The sequence below is a fragment of the Anomaloglossus baeobatrachus genome, chromosome 1, assembly GCF_048569485.1.
Source record: "Anomaloglossus baeobatrachus isolate aAnoBae1 chromosome 1, aAnoBae1.hap1, whole genome shotgun sequence".
NCBI lineage: Eukaryota > Metazoa > Chordata > Amphibia > Anura > Aromobatidae > Anomaloglossus > Anomaloglossus baeobatrachus.
The window spans coordinates 949540876-949566566 of record NC_134353.1 but is presented as its reverse complement, the minus strand read 5'-3'; the positions used below and the strand labels follow the sequence as shown (position 1 = coordinate 949566566).

General features: G+C 51.8%; 1 protein-coding gene across 1 annotated transcript; it reads right to left on the bottom strand.

Moving 5' to 3' along the window:
- On the bottom strand, positions 1 to 25691 carry LOC142257144 (uncharacterized). Its single transcript, XM_075329264.1, has 6 exons — positions 25556 to 25691; positions 22738 to 22914; positions 22532 to 22655; positions 22383 to 22450; positions 22079 to 22181; positions 1 to 1942 (listed from the first exon to the last, which is right to left on the bottom strand). Exons 1-6 carry the CDS (start codon positions 25634 to 25636, stop codon positions 819 to 821), a joined length of 1677 nt encoding a protein of 558 aa, XP_075185379.1. The 5' UTR covers positions 25637 to 25691; the 3' UTR covers positions 1 to 818.

Genomic DNA, 25691 nt, shown 5'->3' with positions numbered 1-25691 from the left:
ATATTTATTTTACTCACTTATATAGCGTTATTAATTTCACACATTTACAGACAGTATCACCACTGTCCCCATTGGCGCTCACAATATACATTCCTTATCACTCTTTGGCGTGTGGGAGAAAACCACAGCAAACACAGGCAGAACATATAAACCGCTTGAAGATGTCGTGCTTCGAGGAATTTGACTGAAACAATTAAAAAAATGTCTTATGTGCAAGTTATAAGGTGTCTAAAAAGATTTAAGTTATGGATGTTTTTTTCTGTGTGAGGTTTTTGATGTGCAATCAGAAGTGATTGCTGATAAAACTGTCCACGTAGAGAACATGAAAATGGCTTCTCCCTCATGTGAATTCTTTGATGTCTGACGCAAGCTAATTTCCGGGTAAAACATTTTCCACATTCTGAACAAGATTACGGCTTCTTCCATGTGTGAGTTCTAAGATGTGCATTAAGAAATTACTTTTGCCGATAACACTTTCCACATAGAGAACATGAAAATGCTTCTCTGCCATGTGAATTCTTTGATATTTAAAAAGATATGATTTCTGGGTAAAACATTTCCCACATTCTGAACATGAAAACGGCCTTTCCTCTCTGTGAATTCTTTGATGTCTGACACAAGCTGATTTATAGGTAAAACATTTCCCACATTATGAACAAAAATACGGCTTTTCCCTGTGCGAGTTCTATGATGTGCATTAAGAAATTACTTTTTCTGATAACACTTTCCACATAGAGAACATGAATACGGCTTCTCGCCTGTGTGAGTTTTTAGATGTTTAGCAAGAGATGATTTAGTGCTATAACATTTCATAGATTCTAAACAAAAAATGGCTTCTCACTTGTGTGAATTCTCATGTGTTTAACCAAAGCGGATTTGTGCCCAAAGCATTTCCCACATTCAGAACAAGAAAATGGCTTCTCCCCAGTGTGATTTTTTATATGTACACCAAGCTGCGATTTCTGAATAAAACATTGCCCACATTCTAAACATGAAAATGGCTTCTCTCCTGTGTGAGTTTTAATATGCCTACCAAGATCTGTTTTCTGAATAAAACATTTCCCACATTCTGGACATGAAAATGGCTTGTCCCCCGTGTGCGTTTTTATATGCTTGTCAAGCTGTGATTTCTGAATAAAACATTTCCCACATTCTGAACATGAAAATGGCTTCTCCCCTGTGTGAATTCTTATATGCCTATCAAACTGTGATTTCCGAATAAAACATTTCCCACATTCTGAACAAGAAAATGTATTCTCTCCTGTGTGACTTTTTATATGCCTATCAAACTGTGATTTCAGAATAAAACATTGCCCACATTCTGGACATGAAAATGGCTTCTCTCCTGTGTGAGTTTTTATATGCCTATCAAGACTTGATTTCCAACTAAAACATTTCCCACATTCTGAACAAGAAAATGGCTTCTCCCCAGTGTGATTTTTAATATGCTTGTCAAGATCTGATTTCTGAATAAAACATTTCCCACATTCTGGACATGAAAATGGATTGTTCCCCGTGTGCGTTTTTATATGTGCGTCAAGATTTGATTTCTGAATAAAACTTTTCCCACATTCTAGACATGAAAATGGCTTCTCCCCTGTGTGAATTTTTATATGCTTGTCAAACTGTGATTTCCAAATAAAACATTTCCCACATTCTGAACAAGAAAATGGTTTTCCTTTGTGAATTCTCTTATGTAAAATTAGAGCAGACTTTTGAATAAAACATTTTCCACATTGATTACATGAATACGGCTCCTCCCCTGTGTGAGTTCTTTGTTGTTGATCACCCCTCTTGTGGCTTTTATTTTGCTGAATATTCTGTAGAGAATCAAGAGATTGTTTAGAAGCATCAGATGTCGGATTTTGGGTGTAAAGGGCTGAGGGTATATATGGGATCATGACTTGCTCTTCAGGTGTATTCTGTGTAATACCCCAAGCTTCTGTTAAAAGAATAAAACAGATCTTGTAAATTCTAAACACTATAACATTAACCCCCTTATGACCAATGATATATACACTACAGTTCAAAACTTTAGGGTCACATAGATATTTTCTTATTTTTGAAAGAAAAGCACATTTTTTTTCAATGAAGCTAACATTAAATTAAACAGTAATCCACTCTATACATTGTTAATGTGGTAAATGACTATTCTAGCTGCAAACGTCTGTTTTTGAATGCAATATCTACATAGGTGTATAGAGGCCCATTTCCAACAACCACCACTCCAGTGTTCTAATGGGACATTGTATTTGCTAACTGTGTTAGAAGACTAATGGATGCTTAGAAATCCCTTGAAAACCCTTATACAAGTATGTTAGCACAGCTGAAACACAGTTTTTCTGATTAGAGAAGCTATAAAAGTGACCGTCCTTTGTTTGAACTAGTTGAAAATCTGGAGCATTACATTTGTTAGTTCCATTAAACTCTCAAAATAGCAAGAAAAGGAGAACTTTCATGCAAAACTCGACAGTCTATTCTTGTTCCTAGAAATGAAGGATATTCCATGCGAAAAATTGCCAATAAACTAAAGATTTCCTACAATGGTGTGTACTACTACGTTCAGAGGAAAGCACAAACAGGCTGTAACCAGAGTAGAAAGAGAAGTGGGAGGCAGCGCTGCACAACTGAGCAACAAGACAAGTACAATAGAGTCTTTAGTTTGAGAAATCGACGCCTCACAGGTCCTCAACTGGCAACTTCTTTAAATAGTACCCGCAAAACGCTAGTGTCAACGTCTACAGTGAAGAGGCGACTCCGTGATGCTGGCTTTCAGGGCAAAGTGGCAAAGAAAAAGCTATATCCGAGACTAGCTAATAAAAGGAAAAGATTAATATGGGAAAAAAACACAGACATTGGACAGAGAAAGATTGGAAAAAAGTGTTATAGACAGACGAATCGAAGTTTGAGGTGTTTGGATCACACAGAACATTTGTGAGACGCAGAACTACTGAAAAGATGCTGGAAGACTGCCTGATGCCATCTGTGAAGCATGGTAGAGGTAATGTGATGATTTGAGTTTGCTTGGTGCTGGTAAAGTGGGAGATTTGTACAAGGTAAAAGGGATTGTGAATAAGGAAAGCTATCACTCCATTTTGTAACACCATGCCATAACCCGTGGACAGTGCTTGATTGGAGCCAATTTCCTCATACAACAAGACAATGACAATGACCCAAAGCACACCTCCAAAATTACGCATAAACTATTTAGGGAAGAAGCAGGCTACTAGAATTCTGTCTGTAATGCAGTGGCCAGCCCAGTCACCAGATCTCAACCCTATTGAGCTTTTGTGGGAGCAGCTTGACCGTATGGTACCAAAAAGTGCTCATCAAGCCAATCCAACTTGTGGGAGGGTCTTCTGGAAGTATGGGGTGAAATATCTCCAGATTACCTCCATACATTAACGTCTAGAATGCCAAAGGTCTGCAAAGCTGGATATGCTGCAAAGAAGCATTCTGTGCCGAAAGCTAAGTGTGAAGGAGAAAATTATTATTTCAAGTAAAAATCATTATTTCTAACCTAGCCAATATCTGGACTATATTTTCTATTCATTATGCAACTCATTTGATAAATAAAAGTATGATTTTTCATGGAAAACACAAAATTGTCTGGGTGACCCCAAACATTTCAACTGTAGTGTATATATACAGTGGGTATGGAAAGTATTCAGACACTTCTACATTTTTCACTCTTTGCTTCATTGCAGCCATTTGGTAAATCCAAAAAAGTTCCATTTTTTTCATTAATGTCTGCACCCCATCTTGTCAGAAAAAAAACAAATGTAGATATTTTTGAAAATTTATGAAACAAGAGAAACTGAAATATCACATTGTCATAAGTGTTAAAGTAGGACTGGCGAATTAGGATAAGGTGGTATATATCCCAATCGCCAGTCGGGGTCCACCGTGCTCCAGGTGACAAAGGAGCTGCTGGCAACCCAAAGGTTAGGCGGAGGGTACAGAGTTGGGTGGCTCTGAAACTAATAGGAGCCTGACCGAGTTAAATGTCACTCGGATCAGGAGACTGTGAACCCTGTTGGCGTCACAGGATCCACACATCCAGTTCAGGAACACCCTGTTAACCCCACAGAGGTCCTGGGGTACGCTGCCCGTGTGCTTAGGGGGCACACCGAGGAGCAGGACTGATAGGACAGAGTCCATCCCTCACCGTATCTGTGTGCACAGATACGAGTACCTGGCACCGGCGCCTAACCCTGATTAAGCTCTGTCCTACTGCTTCTAATCCTTCTGGGTGGGGCGCACACCGAGGATAGGTGGCGCAGCTGCAGCCCAGTTGATTCCACTGGGCTGCACTAGCAGGACTGGATGGTAGGAGGTGGAAGCCCAGCGCCTAACCCTAACGTGTTCAGCCACGGGTGTCTTGGCGTGACAAGCACCAGACGCCTAACCCTGCCTACCGATTCCAATGATGCTCTAACATAGAGGTGTGCTCTGTCTGAGCAAATGTGAAGAATGCGCACCTCCATGTTGTCTCCAGCCCCTTTTATAACCTGGGTCTGTCCCAAACCCAGGGGGGACCACAATGGCACCTCCAGGAGCCAATAGTAGAGTGCCGTGTCATCAGTGACATCACCAGCGGCCTATCCGCCACCGCCACATCACTGATGACCTTATGGCAGCCATGCCCCAAACACCTCACCAGTTATCGTTTGACGACCAATGGTGGGGTGCCAGGTCATAGGGGCGGGCCTCCGCAAGCCAGTCCGGAGTGGCCACATCATCAGGACACCTGAGGCCCTCTGGCCTACCAGGACCTGCCACCTTACGGACATGCCCAGTGAAGTCCTTCCCGGACCTAGCCTTCAATGCACCAAGTGTGTGAGCATGCTCAGTAGCCTCAACCACAGACTTTGTCTCAGAAATGAGACTATCAGGCTGAGCACGCTCAGTAGGCACAACACAGGACTAAGACTGTGGCTGGGGTAAATAATTAGCGCGTGCATGCGTACTAGCCGCCTCTCCACACTTAGACATGGAGGAGGAAGCAGCCATCTGGACGACCCGAGGCACGGCCAAAAACGGCAGCCGACACCTGGGTGCAACTGGAACCGCAGCAGGCTGCTTGAGGCTGATTCATAACCGTACCACCCCTCTAGCAGCCCCCCCCCTCGGATGGTTTGTAGTCGCCACAGGTACCTCTGTGCGATGGGCAGGAGGTGGAGACAAGCAGTGGGAGCTATAAAACCCGCCCCACCCCAGACGACCATGTCATGTAGAACTGTTGAAGGTTCTTCACCCCCCTCGTTTCCACCCTCAGCCACAGATCGTCATGACGATTATCTGATCGGCCTGGAAGCTTAAGGTATTTATGAGATGGGGATGGTAGATCTACAGAAAAAGTAGATGCAGAGAAAGACAATCCTTTGTGCTATTTGGCGGGAAAACTTCCAAAGCAGGTTTTAAGTGCTGCTTTAATGCTAGAAAAATTAAAAACATATTGCCAGAATCCCTGTGTCGTGCGGAACCCAGCGCACCGTCTCACCCGACGGGAAGATCGCTGGAATCACAACAAATTAGTATTGGCCAGTAAAATTGTACTAGAGGCGTTGTGTTTGGTATCAATGTAAATGAAAAATCGAGATATTAAATATGACGCTAATATCTTTCACCTGTGTGGCCCAGAGGCAAAGATATGTAAAACACTAGAATTAAGAAGCTTTGTAACCATCACAAGCATAGCCCACAAAGATTGTAAAATGATGTCACAGACAAGGGGGGTCACCTAAGGCATAATAGGAACTGGCCCTCTCGGGGGCCAGTCAGTCAGTACTTGGAGGGCATCATGAAGGGTGATGCTGGCCGTACTTCTACCATCTTCTTCGCTTGGAGTCCCTCCCTCCCTAAGTAGACGCCACTTCTATGGCACAAGCTTAGTAAAGTAAGTTTCACTTTTATACCTTTTATTTTAATGGAACTGTCTATGCCGTAATGTGTATTGTTCCCTTTTGTAAATTCTTGTATATTCTTTAAACACTGCCTATTTTCAGATTAAATATATAAAAATTTAAGAGTTTCTTTCCTTATGCTTTATATACGAATCCATAACCCCGAAGGGCCTTATGCTATCTGTAACGGGTACCCGGACTGCCTGTGAAACGTCCGGCGGTGGCAGCGTAATTGTTATTGCATAGAATTATTGGAGTGCTATCATTAAGGGTACCGAAATATATATATATATATATATATATATATATATATATATATATATATATATTCCATTAGCGGGAATCGGTGATATATACATTTACCCTTGCTGTGAGACCTCCAATATTTGGCATTATCAGCTCAGCAGCCTCATCTTATGCATTGTCCTGCAGTACCAAAAGTGGCCTGCAGACAAGGGGGGCGCTAGAGAGTAGTCGTGTGTAACAAATCAGTGAACAGCTGCGGATTTCTGAGTGACTCCCCCGGCTGTTCATGACAAATTGGTGGCAGCGGTGGGATATATAAAGCATTAGTGATCTGGTTTGAGCAATCATCCCTTTCACTAAAAACTTGCAAAAGTTTCGAGGATCGAACTCAGTGTTTAAATATACCTGGAACAATACTGTACGTGTAGCAGTTAACCCCTCCCCTTCTCTCGTGTTTTCTATCCCATCTTTTATTTGGCAATTATGGATGCTGTGACAGAAGCCTGGTACAATCAGCAGAAGAAGGAGGTTCTTTCTGCACTCTGCAGATCCAAGTTGATTGATGGCCATGGCAAAATGAGGCAGGACCTCATTAAAGAACTTTTACAATGGGAGGCAAGCCAAGCCCAGGACGGGGCTGCTACAGAGTCCCCACCATCAACTGCAAGGCAGACCAGTGACCGGGGCAGCATAGACTCCTACCTGCAGATGGCCCTACAACAACTCGCTGCAGATAACCAGGCGGGACGGCTGAACCTCATTCAGCAATTTCATGAGAGAGCCGAGCGCCAGGCAGAGCGAGAGGCTGAGAGAGCCGAGCGAGAGCGTCAAGCCCAGAGAGACCATGAATTGAAGGTCATCCATGCCAAGCAGCAGACATCTTCCTCACTAAACGGTGAGTCAAATAATGCCAGTAGCTTTAAGCCCCGACCGGAGCACTTTCCTGTGATGGAAAAGGACGGGGACTTGGACATCTTTCTGAGGGGATTTGAAAAGACTTGCTTGCAGTACCAGTTGCCCTCAGCACAATGGGCACGATACTTATCCCCAGGGCTGCGAGGCAAGGCCCTGGACGCGTTTGCGAGTCTCCCTCAAGAGCAGAGTGGAGACTATGGGGCCATAAAGCAGGCCCTAATACGGAAGTATCAGCTGACTCCAGAGGTGTACCGAAAAAAATTCCGGACCCTCCAGCTCGGACCTCATGACAGCTACAGCGATTTGGAGGGTGGGCTCCAGACCACCTTTGACCAGTGGATCCAAGGACTGTCCGTTACAACCTTTGAGGAGTTAAAGGACCTCATGGTGAAGGCCCAACTCCTACATGTCTGTCCTGTGGAGGTTCAACAGTTTGTTATGTACCGAGAGCCCAAGGAGGCCTCAAAAGCAGCCCAGATTGCCGATGCCTATGTGGCCAACCGTGCATCGGGGGTGCGGAAGCCATCCACCGCCAGCTGGAAAGGGGGTAAGATGACAACTACGACCACCCCTGCCCCCACCAGCCGACCTCCCGTTGGTCCTCTGTCATCCACCAGTGCCCAGCCCACCTCTGACACTTGCAGGTGTTTTTCCTGCAACCAGCCTGGACACCTCAGCTCCGTTTGCCCAGAGAGGCAGAAGAGGAACCCCACATCCAAGGCCCAAGGGCCTACTGGAACTGTCCTTTTGGCAAGGGAGGCGGGTGGTAGGGCCTGCGAAAACCTACACCCCGTCACCGTAAGCGGAATCCCCACTATGGGGCTCAAGGACACTGGGTCCGACCGAACACTGATCCGCCCCGAACTGGTACCTCCTGAAAACATTATCCCAGGAAAACTCCTGACTGTCACTGTGGCTGGGGGGGTCCGCCAATCCTTCCCAATGGCCCTGATTCCCCTCGACTGGGGTGCTGGGAGAGGGTGTAGGGAAGTGGGGGTGGATGAACATATACCAACCAATGTTTTATTGGGGACTGATCTGGGACGATTAGTTGCACAATTTCTCCCTGATGATCCTCCCGAATCCAAAAAGTCATGTGATACAAATGTTGTTGATAAGTCATGTGATGCAAATGTTGTTAAATCATGTGATGTAAATGTTGTTGATAAGTCATGCGACCCGAATGCGGATACCCAGAATGTAATTACAAATGTTGTGCATTTTCATAAAGTGGAGGTTTGTACAGGGGAACTCAGCCATGCCACGCGGCAGGGTGACGTGGCTGAGGACAACCCCAAGGTAGCAAGTGTCTGTGCTGACAGAGATGGAGGCAGACATGAGAACCACGAGGACAGTGGTCAAATGCAGCTGAGCAGTGTCACAAGCGGACAGTGACACAGCCAGTAGTACCTGTCAGGCTGATGGGGAAGAGTGGTTATTCCCCGGGGAGACAGCCTTCATCGGTGCTGTCACCCGCAGTCAGAGTGCCCAGAACGCAAATGAAACCTTGCCTTCTGACACCTCTTCACCCAGATGGATAACGGAACAGGTTACGGACCCAGAGCAGGTCCCAGAGGGTCCCGGTGAGGTTGGAACCTTAACGTCACTTTTGGCTGCCTCTAGCCAAGAGTTCCAGGTGGCTCTACGAACTGATGCCAGTCTAGAGACGTTAAGGGACCTCGCAGAGAAGCCCTCCTCCGAGACCGATAAGGAGAGGGTATTCTGGGACCAGGGAAGGTTGTACCGGGAGACAATTCCCTGTAACCCCCAACAAGAGTGGCTGAAGGAAAGACAGCTGGTGGTGCCTCACCGCTTTAGGAGTGAGTTGCTGCGGATTGCCCATGAGATCCCACTCGCCGGACACTTGGGGGTCAGCTAAACCAAGGCCCGGCTGTCTCATCACTTCTATTGGCCCAAAATGGGGACAGATGTTGCCAATTACTGCCGCTCCTGTATCACATGCCAAAGAGTGGGAAAGTCAGGGCCTGCTCCCAAAGCTCCCCTGATCTCTTTGCCGGTGATAGAGGAGCCTTTCCAGAGGGTCGCTGTGGACATTGTCGGGCCTCTGGCCGTCCCCAGCAGCTCTGGAAAACGGTTCGTCCTTACTGTGGTAGACTATGCTACCCGGTATCCGGAGGCAGTGGCTCTGTCCTCAGTTAGGGCCGATAAGGTGGCAGATGCCCTCTTGACCATATTCTCCCGAGTAGGATTTCCCAGGGAGATGCTTACCAACCAGGGGACTCAGTTCATGTCTCGTCTAATGGAGGCTCTCTGTAAGAAAATGCAGGTGCGGCATCTGATATCAAGCGCTTATCACCCACAGACCAATGGTTTGTGTGAGTGATTTAATGATACCCTTAAGCAGATGCTTAAGATGCAGTATGAGTCACATGGACGCGACTGGGAGCGGTATCTCTCACACCTGCTGTTTGCCTACAGAGAGGTACCACAGGCCTCAACGGGGTTTTCCCCCTTCGAGCTCCTGTATGGCAGACGAGTCCGGGGGCCTCTTGGTCTGGTAAGGGAATCCTGGGAAGAGGAACTGAACTCCCCAGAAGTGTCCGTTGTGGAGTATGTCATTCGGCTCCGTGACAAAATGCAGTCCATGACGCAGATGGTGCATGAGAATATGGCGCAAGCCCAGGCCAGCCAGAAGCGATGGTACGACCAACACGCTCGAGAGCGGGTGTACGAAGTGGGTCAGAAGGTGTGGGTCCTAGTCCCAATGACCCAGAACAAGCTTCCGGCGGCCTGGGAGGGTCCATACCTGGTGCATCAGCGCCTCAATGACGTAAACTACGTGGTCACCATCGACCATGCCAGGAAGAGGCAAAAGGTCTTCCATGTCAACATGATGAAAGCTCATCATGACAGGAAAGCCTTTGCCCTTCCTGTGTGCAGTCTTCCCGAGGAAGGCGAAAGTGAAGTCTTGGTGGACTTGCTCGCCTCGGCCCGGGATGGAGGGTCTATCGAGGAGGCGGCATTCAACCCACAGCTATCCCTGGACCAAAGGTCCCAGCTGCGGGAGGTATTCCGGCCCTACCTGATGACCTTCACGAATGTCCCAGGGAAGACATCCCTAGCCACCCACCAGGTGGACACAGGAAGTCATTCCCCAGTTCGTCAACCCCCATACCGTGTCTCCCTAGAGGTACAAAAGGACATAAAAAGGGAGATCGATGAAATGCTAGTCCTGGGAGTGATCCAGAGGTCCAAAAGTGCATGGGCCTCGCCTGTAGTTTTGGTTCCAAAAAAGGACCGGACAACCCGGTTTTGTGTGGACTACAGAAGGCTAAATGCAATCACAGCACCTGATGCGTACCCAATGCCACGCATCGATAAGTTACTGGATTGCTTAGCCGGGGCCCGGTACCTGACCATCATGGACCTGAGTCGAGGGTACTGGCAGATTCCTATGTCCAAGGAAGCACAGGAAAGGTCCGCCTTCATCACCCCATTCGGGCTGTATGAATCCCTTGTCATGCCCTTTGGCATGAGAAATACTCCTGCCACTTTCCAGCGATTGGTCGACCAGCTGCTCGAGGGACTAGGAGGGTTTGCAGTAGCTTACCTGGATGACATTGCCATCTTTAGTCCCACTTGGGAGGAACACCTGGGGCACCTGGAGCAGGTGCTCAGGCAGATCCAAAGCGCTGGTCTGACTATAAAGCCAGGGAAGTGTCAGATTGGCATGACGGAGGTACAGTACCTCGGACACAGAGTGGGTGGCGGGACCCTGAAACCAGAGCCAGGGAAGGTTGATGCCATCACCTCCTGGCCTACCCCCAAGTCAAAGAAGCAGGTGATGTCCTTCTTGGGTACGGCAGGGTACTATAGGAAGTTCGTTCCTAACTATAGTGCTCTTGCTAAGCCGTTGACGGACCTCACCAAAAAGAAGCTACCGCAAGTAGTCACCTGGACAGATGACTGTGAACGGTCCTTCAGGGCACTGAAAGCTGCCCTCGCCAGTTCCCCAATCCTACAAGCCCCGGACTTCACCCGACGGTTCATAGTTCAGACAGATGCCAGTGCGTTTGGCCTTGGTGCAGTACTCCAGGTAAATGGGAAGGGAGTAGAGCATCCGGTGATGTTTCTCAGCCGCAAGCTCTTATCCCGGGAAGTGGCCTACGCCACTGTGGAGAAGGAGTGCCTTGCTATAGTGTGGGCCCTGCGGAAACTGCAGCCCTACCTATATGGACGCAACTTCACCATAGTGACAGACCACAACCCTCTCAGCTGGCTACACCGGGTGGCCGGCGACAATGGTAAGCTACTGCGGTGGAGCTTGGCACTACAGCAGTAGGACTTTACCATTCAACACAGGAAGGGTGTTGAGCATGGCAACGCTGATGGGCTGTCCCGGCAGGGGGATGCCAGCGAGGTAGGCTTAGGAGACGATTGGCAAATCAATCTCCCATGCTACCTCAAAAAGGGGGAGGTGTCATGTAGAACTGTTGAAGGTTCTTCACCCCCCTCGTTTCCACCCTCAGCCACAGATCGTCATGATGATTATCTGATCGGCCTGGAAGCTTAAGGCATTTATGACATGGGGATGGTAGATCTACAGAAAAAGTAGATGCAGAGAAAGACAATCCTTTGTGCTATTTGGCGGGAAAACTTCCAAAGCAGGTTTTAAGTGCTGCTTTAATGCTAGAAAAATTAAAAACATATTGCTAGAATCCCTGTGTCGTGCGGAACCCAGCGCACCGTCTCACCCGACGGGAAGATCGCTGGAATCACGACAAATTAGTATTGGCCAGTAAAATTGTACTAGAGGCGTTGTGTTTGGTATCAATGTAAATGAAAAATCGAGATATTAAATATGACGCTAATATCTTTCACCTGTTTGGCCCAGGGGCAAAGATATGTAAAACACTAGAATTAAGAAGCTTTGTAACCATCACAAGCACAGCCCACAAAGATTGTAAAATGATGTCACAGACAAGGGGGGTCACGTAAGGCATAATAGGAACTGGCCCTCTCGGGGGCCAGTCAGTCAGTACTTGGAGGGCATCATGAAGGGTGATGCTGGCCGTACTTCTACCATCTTCTTCGCTTGGAGTCCCTCCCTCCCTAAGTAGACGCCACTTCTATGGCACAAGCTTAGTAAGTTTCACTTTTATACCTTTTATTTTAATGGAACTGTCTATGCCGTAATGTGTATTGTTCCCTTTTGTAAATTCTTGTATATTCTTTAAACACTGCCTATTTTCGGATTAAATATATAAAAATTTAAGAGTTTCTTTCCTTATGCTTTATATACGAATCCATAACCCCGAAGGGCCTTATGCTATCTGTAACGGGTACCCGGACTGCCTGTGAAACGTCCGGTGGTGGCAGCGTAATTGTTATTGCATAGAATTATTGGAGTGCTATCATTAAGGGTACCGAAATATATATATATATATATATATATATATATATATATATATATATTCCATTAGCGGGAATCGGTGATATATACATTTACCCTTGCTGTGAGACCTCCAATATTTGGCATTATCAGCTCAGCAGCCTCATCTTATGCATTGTCCTGCAGTACCAAAAGTGGCCTGCAGACAAGGGGGGGCGCTAGAGAGTAGTCGTGTGTAACAAATCAGTGAACAGCTGCGGATTTCTGAGTGACTCCCCCGGCTGTTCATGACAGACCACCTGATATGTGGGGAATGCTGCTTTAGCCAAGGCATGCCCAGCAGAATATCATCTACACCCTTAGGGAGAACCAGAAACAAACTGGTCTCCCTATGCCCAGACGACATGGCAAGGGTAATAGGCACCGTCCGGTGGTGGATTACCTTGGGCAAAAAGAACCCATTCACCACACAGACTCTCACTGGCCTTGGCATTTGCACCAGCGTGATGGCATGCTGCTGGGCAAAACAGGAGGAGATGAAATTATCCCCAGCCCCTGTGTCCACATGTGCCCTTGTGAATCAGGTTGAGCGCCTTCAAGGATATGGACACAGGAAACGTCACCCTAATGGATGACGCCTGGTCCAGTCTGCCACCAGCTACGGCCACCGATTGTGGTTGCTTAACCTGACGCTTTGGGCAACGGTTGGCATAACGACCAGACTGCCCACAAGCGAAACAGGAAGTACCCTTGCAACTCGGTGACGTCCTCTACGGGAGGAGCAGTGGTCGAGACCACTACAGTGGCTGAACGACTTTTTGACCTGCGCTCCAGCTGACGTTCCGAGGTCCGCAGGTCAATGCGGGTAGCTAGAGTCACGAGGCCCTCAAGGGTAGTTGGTACCTCACGAGACGCTAACGCATCCTTCACATGTGAAGTCAACCCTTTCCAAAAAAGTGGAATCAGGGTCCTCTCTGGCCACTCCAGTTCTGCAGCAAGTGTCCTGAACCTCACAGCATACTGAGTTGAGGAGGTACGCCCCTGCGCCAAAGTCAGTAGCTGCAGGGCCGAGTCGTGAGTGACCTGAGGCCCCAGGAACACTTGCCGCATGGACTCCAAGAACTCATCGGACTCCTGAACTACGGGGTTGTTCCTCTCCCACAATGGTGTGGCCTACTCCATTGCTCTATCAGAAAGCAAGGAGAAAATAAACCCCACTTTCGATCTCTCTGTAGGGAACCGTGCAGCCAGCAACTGCAGATATACTTGTGACGCCCTGGACCCCAGGGGTCACAGGTAGTAAACACCTACACCAACACACACCCCCCCATTCCCTCAGGGCAAGTAGGGCACACCAGGTGGGCGGAGTCAGTCGGAAAGACCCGCCCAGCCGAGGAGACTACTGTCCTGAGGCAGGAAGTTCAAAGTCAGTTTAAGTAGAGAGTGGAAGTGAGAGGAGCAGTGCTGGCAGGGACCCGGGTAGGAGCCTGGGATCCCCGCAACGTCAGGCAGGCAGACCGTGGTGGCCACCTGCAGGAGACCGGTAGCAACCGGCGAGACCGTAGGGACCGGAGAGGGTTGGAGCCCGCCGGCCCTGAACGTTAAGTCAACCGTTTACCGGAGCACCAGTAACCGGGTACTCAGACCCCGACCTAGCTTTGAATCTACTGAGTCTAGGCGAATTAACTGATTGCAGTCTGGATCTTCAGGGTCCTTTCTCACCAAAGCCCCGAAAGAAGGCAACAGCCCACCGTTACCGGGTGAGCGTCACCGCCAGAGACCAGAAAGACCAGAAGGGCCAGCGCCTGCGGGCAAACGAGGGCTCCGTCCAGTCCGTGAATCAGGGAGCGGGCTGCCACTGCCCAGGCAGGGGTAGCCAACACAGTCAAGAGGTGCAGGGAAGAGGGGCCACCATCACCCTCACAGGTGACACTGGCAGCCGTCTGCGGGATCCGATCTTCACCGAACTTTGGTTTACCAGTGACTCTAAGTGTGAATAACTGTGAGTACACCAGTGCCATCCGGGCACAGCACCGCACCGCCATCCCCTGCACCGCAACGACACCCTCACCATCCTGTCCCCTCAGCGGGCCCCGGGACACACCTTCCCTACCCACGGAGGGGCTACCATCCAAGCTGCGCCACAACGCCGCCACCCGGGGGCCCTACCATCACCAGTAGCGGTGGTGCCAAAGATCACCACGACCCGTGGGTGGCGTCACGACAACCCCCGTTCAACCACCCCATCACCTCTCCCTTAACAGAGCGACGTGGCCCCCGTTCCGGAGGCGCTCGAGCCACCGACAAACCCGAGCCCGGACCCGAGCGGCTCGGCCAGCGGAGCAGCCGAGCCCCCAGGGCGGTACACATCGTCTCTTCTGGCGTCACGAACAGGATTAGGATAGTCCACTCACCTGTGGAAGTGCGCCTTAGAAGTGTCCGTCGGCGGCGTCCTGCCGAAAAATTTGAAAATCCGCCATCTTGGTGCGAAGGTTTCCCGCTCGAGTCTTCTCTCCCGAACAGTAAGAGCGCGAAGAGCGAAGCCCCGCCCCCAAAAGCGGAAGTGCGCAGAGAAAACTAAGGGGGGACGGAGAGCAGATGTCCGCGCCTGGCGGTGGAGCGCTGGCCGCAGGAGCGGCAGTGCTTAACGGCCGCATGTAATTAGCACTGCAGAAGTGCAGGGACGCCAAGACTCTGCCGGAACAAATTCCTGGACCCAGGAGAAAGACGTGCCAGGAGCTCCAGGCCATGGTCCACTCCATGATGGCGGAGTGGACGTTTGAAAAGAAGGGCCTGGTCGCGATCGTTCGGGCATCCGAAGTGGAGGTGGTTCCAGAGGAGCGGGTAAGCGACCCACACCCCTATGTCCCCGAGGGAACGGCTGCTGCGTCTGAGGGGCCCGGCCTGCTGCCATCCACTGCACCACCTCCCTTACTACCCATGTACGCGGCCACCGCCCCAACCGACCCGTTACCCCTGTCACCGGTAGCGGAGCCCGCAGCGTCTGTGGGACAGGGCCCAGACCTGCGGCCCCCGTGCCTTACCTTTACCACTGCCCTGGCACCCGTCCCGGCTTCCATCCGGGCCGCAACAGAGGCGATCCTCGACCCGACGCCAGCACCGCAAGTCACGCTGACCGCTCCCAGGCACCCAGCCTCAGTTGAGGCACCGCGGGGATGTAGCTGCCAAACGGCAGAGCAGGCCATGTCACAGCGGGGCCCCTCACTACTGAAGGTGCCGGTCGTAGCCGGCACGGAGGGACTCCGGCTGGGCCCATCCTCCACACCGACTAACCCAGAGCGGCAGCTACGGCAGCTGTGCCATAAGACTGCTGCTTGGATAAAAAGGATGCTGATGCGGCAGCAGTTCCTGGCTACCTTGCTGTCGGTCCCCGTTGGGACCCCATTGATGTTCCGGTTGGCCCTCCAGATTACAGATCCGGTCAGAAGAGCAGTCGTACCCGCACCGCCGGCAGCTGAAAATGGAGTTCTGTGGGACAGTGTCACCCCTGAGTGAGGGTGGCATTGGGGGCTCGTGCTGTCCGGTGGTGAGCCATGGGAAAGCTGCAGGAGCAAGTTATCCCGGAGTCGAGTGTTGTGGACAGCCCCTGGAACCCAACTGACAGTCCCCGCTGGGACCCTACAGCAAGTCCCCGATGGGACCCTACAGTTAAGTTAAAATGTGGCAGCCCGTTAGCTGCAAGAAGGAAAAAGGCCCGTCTCCGTTGGGACTTGCTTGCCCCGTTAACCCCTCCCTGTTGCATGAGGGACTTCTCATGGACAAGGCCATGGACTTGCTGGCCACCCCAAAAACTTTTGGGCCTGTAAATAACCCTCTATCCTGCCCCCTTGGGCCATGACTTCCCGTTCCGTTAAGCCTCCGGAAAGGCAGATTGGAGGAGGGACCCGCAGTAGAGTAGGCTGGGGTCCTGTCACCATTTGGACCGGTGACTACCCTCCGGGGAGCTTTGAGCCACTGCCGGGTGCGCCGCACCGTACCCGTTCCCGCCTGGGTGACCTGTCCCCGTTCCTGTTTCCGGACTGGGGAAAAGGGGTGCTGCCCGTTTCTTAGGGGCAGCATCAAGGCTAGGTTTTTTGGGTGGGGAAGGCGGAAGATCATGGACCCGTTTCCCGTTATTAATAAAAATGTTACCGTTATGCAACGTTTAAGCAAATGCCTCCCGTACGTGAAGTCCTAAAGTATCCATATGTTTAAAATGTTATTATCTTTGTATATGTTCTTTTTCTTTTTCGTTCCAGAAAACAATAAACCGGAGTCCGTCGGGCAGCCCGCAGACGGTCTGCATTTAACTAAGGGGGAATGTGACACCCTGGACCCCAGGGGTCACAGGTAGTAAACATCTACACCAACACACCCCCCCCCATTCCCGGTGAGGACACACCCGTCACCCCAGGTGGGAGAGCTGATGCCTCCCTCAGGGCAAGTAGGGCACACCAGGTGGGCGGAGTCAGGCGGAAAGACCCGCCCAGCCGAGGAGACTACTGTCCTGAGGCAGGAAGTTCAAAGTCAGTTTAAGTAGAGAGTGGAAGTGAGAGGAGCAGTACTGGCAGGGACCCGGGTAGGAGCCTGGGATCCCCGCAACATCAGGCAGGCAGACGGTGGTGGCCGCCTGCAGGAGACCGGTAGCAACCGGCGAGACCGTAGGGACCGGAGAGGGTTGGAGCCCGCCGGCCCTGAACGTTAAGTTAACCGTTTACCGGAGCACCAGTAACCGGGTACTCAGACCCCGACCTAGCTTTGAATCTACTGAGTCTAGGCGAATTAACTGATTGCAGTCTGGATCTTCAGGGTCCTTTCTCACCAAAGCCCCGAAAGAAGGCAACAGCCCACCGTTACCGGGTGAGTGTCACCGCCAGAGACCAGAGACCCAAAGGGCCAGCGCCTGCGGGCAAACGAGGGCTCCGTCCGGTCCGTGAATCGGGGAGCGGGCTGCCACTGCCCAGGCAGGGGTAGCCAACACAGTCAAGAGGTGCAGGGAAGAGGGGACACCATCACCCTCACAGGGGACACCGGCAGCCGTCTGCGGGACCCGATCTTCACCAAACTTTGGTTTACCAGTGACTCTAAGTGTGAATAACTGTGAGTACACCAGTGCCATCCGGGCACAGCACCGCACCGCTGTCCCCTGCACCGCAACGACACCCTCACCATCCTATCCCCTCAGCGGGCCCCGGGACACACCGCCCCTACCCACGGAGGGGCTACCATCCAAGCTGCGCCACAACACCGCCACCCGGGGGCCCCACCATCACCAGCAGCGGTGGTGCCAAAGATCACCACGACCCGTGGGTGGCGTCACGACAACCCCCGTTCAACCACCCCATCACCTCTCCTTTAACAGAGCGACGTGGCCCCCGGTCCGGAGGCGCTCGAGCCACCGACAAACCCGAGCACGGACCAGAGCGGCTCGGCCAGCAGAGCAGCCGAGCCCCCAGGACGGTAAATACTGAGAACTGGTTCACAAATCCCCTACATGCCTTGCTGTCCCCTGAAAACTTGTTAGGCAGCGAGAGGTGAGGGAGGGGTGGAGTGGGCTTGGTGGCAGACACCATTGCGGTTGCTTGAGCTACCACATCATCCATATCAGCAACAAGAGCAGACTGCTCCAGAGACCTCTCTCTGGCCTCAAGCTGCTGTATGAGCTGATGTAGCTGCTGTATCTCCGCCATTCCAGGCAGACCCTGGTGCAATCTTACTGTTACGGTGGGACTGGTGGATTAGGATAAGGTGGTATATATCCCAATCACCAGTCGGGGTCCACCGTGCTTCAGGTGACAAAGGAGCTGCTGGCAACACGAAGGTTAGGCGGAGGGTACAGAGCTGGGTGGCTCTGAAACTAATAGTTGCCTGACCGAGTTAAACGTCACTTGAATCAGGAGACTGTTGGCGTCACAGGATCCACACATCCAGTCCAGGAACACCCTGTTAACCCCACAGAGGTCCTGGGGTACGCTGCCCGTGTGCTTAGAGGGCACACCGAGGAGCAGGACTGATAGGACAGAGTCCGTCCCTCACCGTACCGAGATAAAGGTGTGCATAGATACGATTACCCAGCATCAGCGCCTAACCCTGATTAAGCTCTGTACTACTGCTTCCAATCCTATTTGGTAGGGGGCACACTGAGGATAGGACTGGATGGTAGGAGGTGGAAGCCCGGCGCCTGACCCTAACGTGCTGAGCCACGGGAGTGCCATGTCATCAGTGATATCACCAGCGCCCTATCCGGCACCGCCACATCCCTGATGACCTTATGGCAAACACCTCACCAGTCATCGTCTGACGACCAATGGTGAGGTGCCAGGTCATAGGGGCGGGCCTCCACGAGCCAGTCCAGAGTGGCCACATCATCAGAACACCTGATGCCCTCTGGCCTATCAGGACATGCCCTGCTCTGCTGCGGGCCCTTCCTCCAATCTGCCTCTCCGGAGGCGGCAACGGTTTCCATCCCACAAAACTATTTACAAGCCCACAAGTTCGTGGGTGGCCTGCCAGTTCTCGGCCGTGTTCATGAGCAGTTTCTCATGTGGGGAGTAAAAACACACAGGGTCCCTCCGGGGACAACTTGCCGGCAACGGGATGATCACTGATGACAATCAGGTGAAACTCGGTTGATTTTGATTCATTCAAACTGCTGAGGGTCCCAACGGGGCAACTTGCTTGCAACGGGGGACCGCTGCCACTATTTGAGGTCACTATTTGGGATCCAGGACCTCCTCCAGCTCAAAATCCAGATGGCTCGGTGGAGGAGGGGGCTGGGGCCGCATCTGCACACCGCGGCTCTTCCTTTGCTTAACGTCTACGGCGAACCAGCCCCTCTCCCCGCAGTGTCGAGTGTAGGTTACCAGGTCGCCCGGCAACAGGTCGCGACCTGGGTGGCCCGTGGGAAGGTGTGAGTTCACATCGCGGCGGGCCACAAACACTTCGGCCTCCAGGCCCGGCTCGTAGATGAAACCGAACCCCCTTCGCGTGTCAAACTGCCGGACTTGGCCCTCGTACACCGGGCCCCGCACCCGAAAAATGGCATGGCGGAGTGTGTCCTTTTCTCTAATCACGCGCGCCATCACTTCGGCCCTCTGCTGCTCCCTGGTGGCAATCTCTCGGCCCAACTTTATTGGTCCCCTGTCCCAATAAGGGGCGTTGGCAGACCCCTGCGCTCGGGTCAGGCCCCGCTGGACCGCACCCACACCGGCCACGACCGGTACTCTCTCGTGGGGGTCCTGCGGTGACGTGGCCTGTACTGCGGCTTTGCAGTGGCGGCCCGGCGCAGCCTCAGCCGAGGTGTGGGACTCGGGGACAGCTGGCCTCACCGGTTGGGCCTTCGGGCCTGCAGCGGCTGGTTCTTCCACGGCCGGGCGGACTGCCGAAGCTGGGACGGTCTCGGGTGCGGCCACTTCCGGGGCCGATGGCTTCTTGTCGCGGACGGACGCCTCCCGCAGTATCTTCCATGGCAGCGGGAGAGATACGGGCCATTCACAGACAACGCCCCCAGGTCGGTCCTCTAGGGTGGACGGGTTTGATTCCGCTACCGGTGGTGGGGGTAGCGGTCCGAGCGGAGGGGCAACAGCAACCGGTACAGATGGCAGGGGAGGCAGGAGGGTGAGCGGGCGCAGGCCGGGCCCCTCAACAGCAGCGGCCGGTCCTTCTCGGACACAGGGGCGTGGGTCGCTTACCCGCTCCTCCAACACTGCCTCCACCTCACGTCTCCGCACGGCCGCCGCCACCTCTTCCATCTCGGCCACCCAGCACTCCATCAAGAACCGGACCTGGGTTTGAAAGCGGCAGCACATTTGTGCGGTCCAGGCTTCCACCCACGCCGCTGTTCCTGGCGTGGGCTCAGAAATATCTTGGCATCACCGGACGGAACGGACATTCTTGCTGGCAGGCTTCCAGGAACCAAATGTTTGCAGAGTCCTGGCGTCCCCGCTTTTATAGCCTCGGCTACATTAGGCAGACTCACACCCGCCCCCCATTGGTTCTCTTCAGCACTTCCGCTTGTTGGGGGTGGGGCTTTGCTTTCGCGCCTTCCCTGCTCGGAGAAGACACTCGAGCGGGAGATTTTCACGCCAAAGATGGCGGCGCTTCAAAATTTTCGGCTGGACACCGCCGGCGGGGACTGCAAGGTGCACTTCTACTGGTAAGTAGATCGGTTCAATCCTGTTCGTGATGCCAAGTTGTCGCGGGCGGGGAGGACGCCACTGCGCTGCGCTCACTAACGCTCGGGTCCAGCGCTGCTGCTGCTCGGTGGCTCGAGCGGTGGGCCGGATCCGGGGACTCGAGCGGCGCTCCTCGCCGGTGAGTGAAAAGGGTGGTCGGTTTGGGGGGGATTTAGTCCGTGACGCCACCCACGGGTTGTGGTGAAGATGGGCACCACCGCTGCTGGTGACGGGGATCCCGGGAGCGATGGTATGGAGCAGCTGGGATGTTGTTTTCCCCCTCCGTGGGTAGGGGTCGGTAGTCCCGGGTGCCGGTGGTGAGACGGGGAGGCAGAGTTGGTGAGGTACAGGGTTGCAGGGGCAGCGCGGCGCAGTGCCGGATGGCACGGGAGTACTCACTCAGCAAGAGATGCACAAAGTCCTCGGTAAACCAAACGGCTGGATGGACAGGTCCCGCAGCCGGCTGCTGTGTCTCTCCCCGGACAGGTGATGGCGGCTGTCTTTCCCTGCACCTTAGTGTACTGTCTTGACTACGATGGGTTCCCAATGGTAGTCCGCTCCCCGGTGTATGGGTGCCAGAGGAGCCTGTTTGCCCGCAGGCGCTGGCCCTTGGGTCTCTAGCCTTAGGCGGTAGCTGTATACCCTCACGGTGTGGGCGGTTGCCTTCAATCAGGTCTTTGGCTGTTAGGATACCCCTGGAGTTCCTGTCACACTCGGATTTGACTGTTGATGGCGGCTCCAAGCCTAGCCGCGGTCCGATGGCCCTGCCTGTGTGTGCTGGCTTCACTTCGCTCCCCGGTCGGTACCGGCGGGCTGCCGCCCATCCCCGGTCCTACGGTTCCACGTCGATCCACCACTCCTGCAGACGGCCACCACCGTCTGCCAACCTTGCTGTCAGTGCCTGGGCCACAAACCCAGACACCCTTCACTTGACTCCTCTCACTTCAACTCCCACTTCTCACTAACACTTTTCCCGCCTCCAGACCTGTGAACTCCTCGGTGGGCGGGGACAACTGCTTGGCTCCGCCCCACCTGGTGTGGACATCAGACCCTGGAGGGAGGCAACAAGGGTTTTGTGTTTGGCTAATGTTACTGTCTAGTGGGGATGGGGTGTTTGTGTGTTATCTGTGACGACCTGGCTAGTCCAGGGTGCCACAGTCACACACTGACATGAGTGTAATAGGCGATAATGGATTTTTAGTCCCTAAACTGGAGAAACCCCTCATCAGCCCTGACAGCGGATAATAGGAGAGAGCTGGAACTCGTCCTCGCTCACATCGGCAGAATTCATGTCCAGCTGTATTTCTCCTCTATAACATAACTGCACATCCCGTGTTATCACCTGCACCGGGATCACAGAATCATTCACATTTCATGTGTATTGTACATGAAGGGTTAATATACCGCTGGAGAAACTGACACAGCAAAGAGTGGAAATATAGGAATGTGTGACTTGTGTGCGTTATTGGGTGGTCTGTACTCACCGGGGCGGTGATCTGTAGGAATCTCCTCGTTACTCCGCTGATCGCCCCTCACATTTCTCTCTGGATAATTAATATTGCTCAGATCTTTATCCGGATCCAAAAGCTGCAAAACAAAATATTGTAAAAGTCCCCGGGAATAATGGAGATAAGATCCGGACATGTGAGGTCTGTGGTCAGCTGTGATCCTGCCGTCTCCACCACTCTCATTACACAAGTATAAAACATCTAATACTGGAGGAGAAAACAAGACTGAACACAAGGAGATCACAGCCGTCTACACCTCATAGGGGAGATCTCCATCTACCTGAGGATCCTGTGGAGGAGGAGGAGGAGCGGGACATCTCTCTGGGGTCGTCCTCGTACTGGAGAGACCTGCAGGAGACACAGACAGGACGGACATCATTATTACATACAGATAATTATAGGCCGGGTGTATTCAGTCCTGTCTATTACCTGGTGATGTGCGGGGCTGGGGCTCCTCCATCATCACCTCCTTGTACCGGTCCTTGTGTCCTTCTAGATACTCCCACTCCTCCATGGAGAAATAGACGGTGACGTCCTGACACCTTATAGGCACCTGACAACACAATGATACCGTCATCACCCAGAATCCTCCAGTGCTGTCCTGTATAATGTCCCAGCATTCCCAGCAGTGTCACCTCTCCAGTCAGCAGCTCCATCATCTTATTAGTGAGTTCTAGGATCTTCTGTTCATTGATGTCCTCATGTATCCGGGGGTGAGGTGGAGGCCCCGGGATTGGGCTCAGGGTTCCTCCCCGTCCATCAGACAAAGGGGCCTGACAGCGATCACTAGAGGTCTTCACTACTGTGTAATCCTGAGCATGGAGACATTAATAATATCACTACAGACATTTCTAGAGTCCATCACATCAATGATGTAATGTGATGACATCAGAGCCTCTCACCTCCCCGGTCATATCTTCTTATTCCCATAGATAATGATGTAATGTGATGACATCAGAGCCTCTCACCTCCCCCGTCATATCCTCGGTTATTCCCATAGATAATGATGTAATGTGATGACATCAGAACCTCTCACCCCCCCGGTCATATCCTCTGTTATTCCCATAGATTATGATGTAATGTGATGACATCAGAGCCTCTCACCTCCCCGGTCATATCCTCTGTTATTCCCATAGATAATGATGTAATGTGATGACATCAGAACCTCTCACCTCCCCGGTCATATCTTCTTATTCCCATAGATAATGATGTAATGTGATGACATCAGAGCCTCTCACCTCCCCGGTCATATCCTCTGTTATATCCATAGATAATGATGTAATGTGATGACATCAGAGCCTCTCACCTCCCCGGTCATCTCCTCTGTTATTCCCATAGATAATGGTGTAATGTGATGACATCAGAACCTCTCACCTCTCCGGTAAGATGGAAGATTATCTCCAGGGTGAGGTGTAGTATCAGACCTTTCCAGAGCCTCTCACCTCCCCAGTCATATCCTCTGTTATACCCATAGATAATGATGTAATGTGATGACATCAGAACCTCTCACCTCCTGGTCATATCCTCTGTTATTCTGTCACGCTCCCCGGGTCCCCTGTCCAGCTCCCCGGCTCCCCTTCCACGCTCCCCGGCTTCCCTGGCTCGCTCCCCGGCTCCTCTTTCCGGCGTTCCCCGCTCCACAGCCTCCAGGCCTCCTCACCTAGGATCCCCAGGCGTCCCGGTCCCCGCTCCCAGCGTCCGCCGGCAGCTTCGCTCCAGCCCGGCTCCCCTGCCTCCTGTTCGCCGCTCCCTGCACTGGCTTCTGGCACCCGGGCCTCGCGCATGCGCGTTAGGGCGCGCGCGCGGTCATTGACCCTTTCTTAAAGGGCCAGCGTCCACAGACAGGATATTGATCACACAGGTACAGGGTATAAAGGGGTGTAATGTCCAAGTGGGCGGGGCCTGTTCTTCGTGTTTCCTAAGCTAGGAGTCAGGTCTCCTTGTGTCTCTGTGATATACTCACCTATCTCTCTTCTAGAGCCGCTCCTGCCTCGCCATCCGGTCCTGCTGATTCCCGAACCCCGAACGCTGACTATCTGCCATCTCGTCAGTCTGTACCATCTCTGATCCCTGTGGTGACCCGTCCTCTCGCTCCATCGGTTCTGGACTCTGCCTGACCACATCCCGGCCTCCGAACCTGAGCTCCGTCACCCGGACTACCATCAGTGACGCCGTGGTCCCAGGGACTTCTCCATTCCACTCTTCTGCACGGACTGTCCTGCTACCCGTAGTGCTCCGGCTACCGGACCCCTTGCCTTCATTAAGGTGTTCGGCCCAGTGGATCCACCTCCTGGGTCTGCCCGTCCACCTGGCCCTAACATATTCCCATAGATAATGATGTAATGTGATGACATCAGAACCTCTCACCTCCCCGGTCATATCCTCTGTTATTCCCATAGATTATGATGTAATGTGATGACATCAGAGCCTCTCACCTCCCCGGTCATATCCTCTGTTATTCCCATAGATTATGATGTAATGTGATGACATCAGAACCTCTCACCTCCCCGGTCATATCCTCTGTTATCCCCATAGATAATGATGTAATGTGATGACATCAGAGCCTCTCACCTCCCCGGTCATATCCTCTGTTATTTCCATAGATAATGATGTAATGTGATGACATCAGAACCTCTCACCTCCCCGGTCATATCCTCTGTTATTCCCATAGATTATGATGTAATGTGATGACATCAGAACCTCTCACCTCCCCGGTCATATCCTCTGTTATTCCCATAGATTATGATGTAATGTGATGACATCAGAGCCTCTCACCTCCCCGGTCATATCCTCTGTTATTCCCATAGATAATGATGTAATGTGATGACATCAGAACCTCTCACCTCCCCGGTCATATCTTCTTATTCCCATAGATAATGATGTAATGTGATGACATCAGAGACTCTCACCTCCCCGGTCATCTCCTCTGTTATTCCCATAGATAATGGTGTAATGTGATGACATCAGAACCTCTCACCTCTCCGGTAAGATGGAAGATTATCTCCAGGGTGAGGTGTAGTATTAGACCTTTCCAGAGCCTCTCACCTCCCCGGTCATATCCTCTGTTATACCCATAGATAATGATGTAATGTGATGACATCAAAACCTCTCACCTCCCCGGTCATATCCTCTGTTATTCCCATAGATAATGATGTAATGTGATCACATCAGAGCCTCTCACCTCCCCGGTCATATCCTCTGTTATCCCCATAGATAATGATGTAATGTGGTGACATCAGAACCTCTCACCTCCCCGGTCATATCCTCTGTTATTCCCATAGATAATGATGTAATGTGATGACATCAGAGCCTCTCACCTCCCCGGTCATATCCTCTGTTATTCCCATAGATAATGATGTAATGTGATGACATCAGAACCTCTCACCTCCCCGGCCATATCCTCTGTTATTCCCATAGATAATGATGTAATGTGATGACATCAGAACCTCTCACCTCTCCAGTAAGATGGAAGATTATCTCCAGGGTGAGGTGTAGGATCCTCTCTGCCATCTTTTCTCTGACCTTATTCATCATTGTTGGGTGAATCAGGAAAAATCTTCTATTTAGAAAAGATCAACAGAAGATCCTT

Coding starts and splice junctions, on each gene's coding strand:
- LOC142257144 (XM_075329264.1), bottom strand. CDS start 25,636: ATGATGAATAAGGTCAGAGAAAAGATGGCAGAGAGGATCCTACACCTC. Junction 22,656..22,737: donor TGGAGCTGCTGACTGGAGAG/GTGACACTGCTG, acceptor TTGTGTTGTCAG/GTGCCTATAAGGTGTCAGGA. Junction 22,451..22,531: donor CCAGCCCCGCACATCACCAG/GTAATAGACAGG, acceptor TGTCTCCTGCAG/GTCTCTCCAGTACGAGGACG.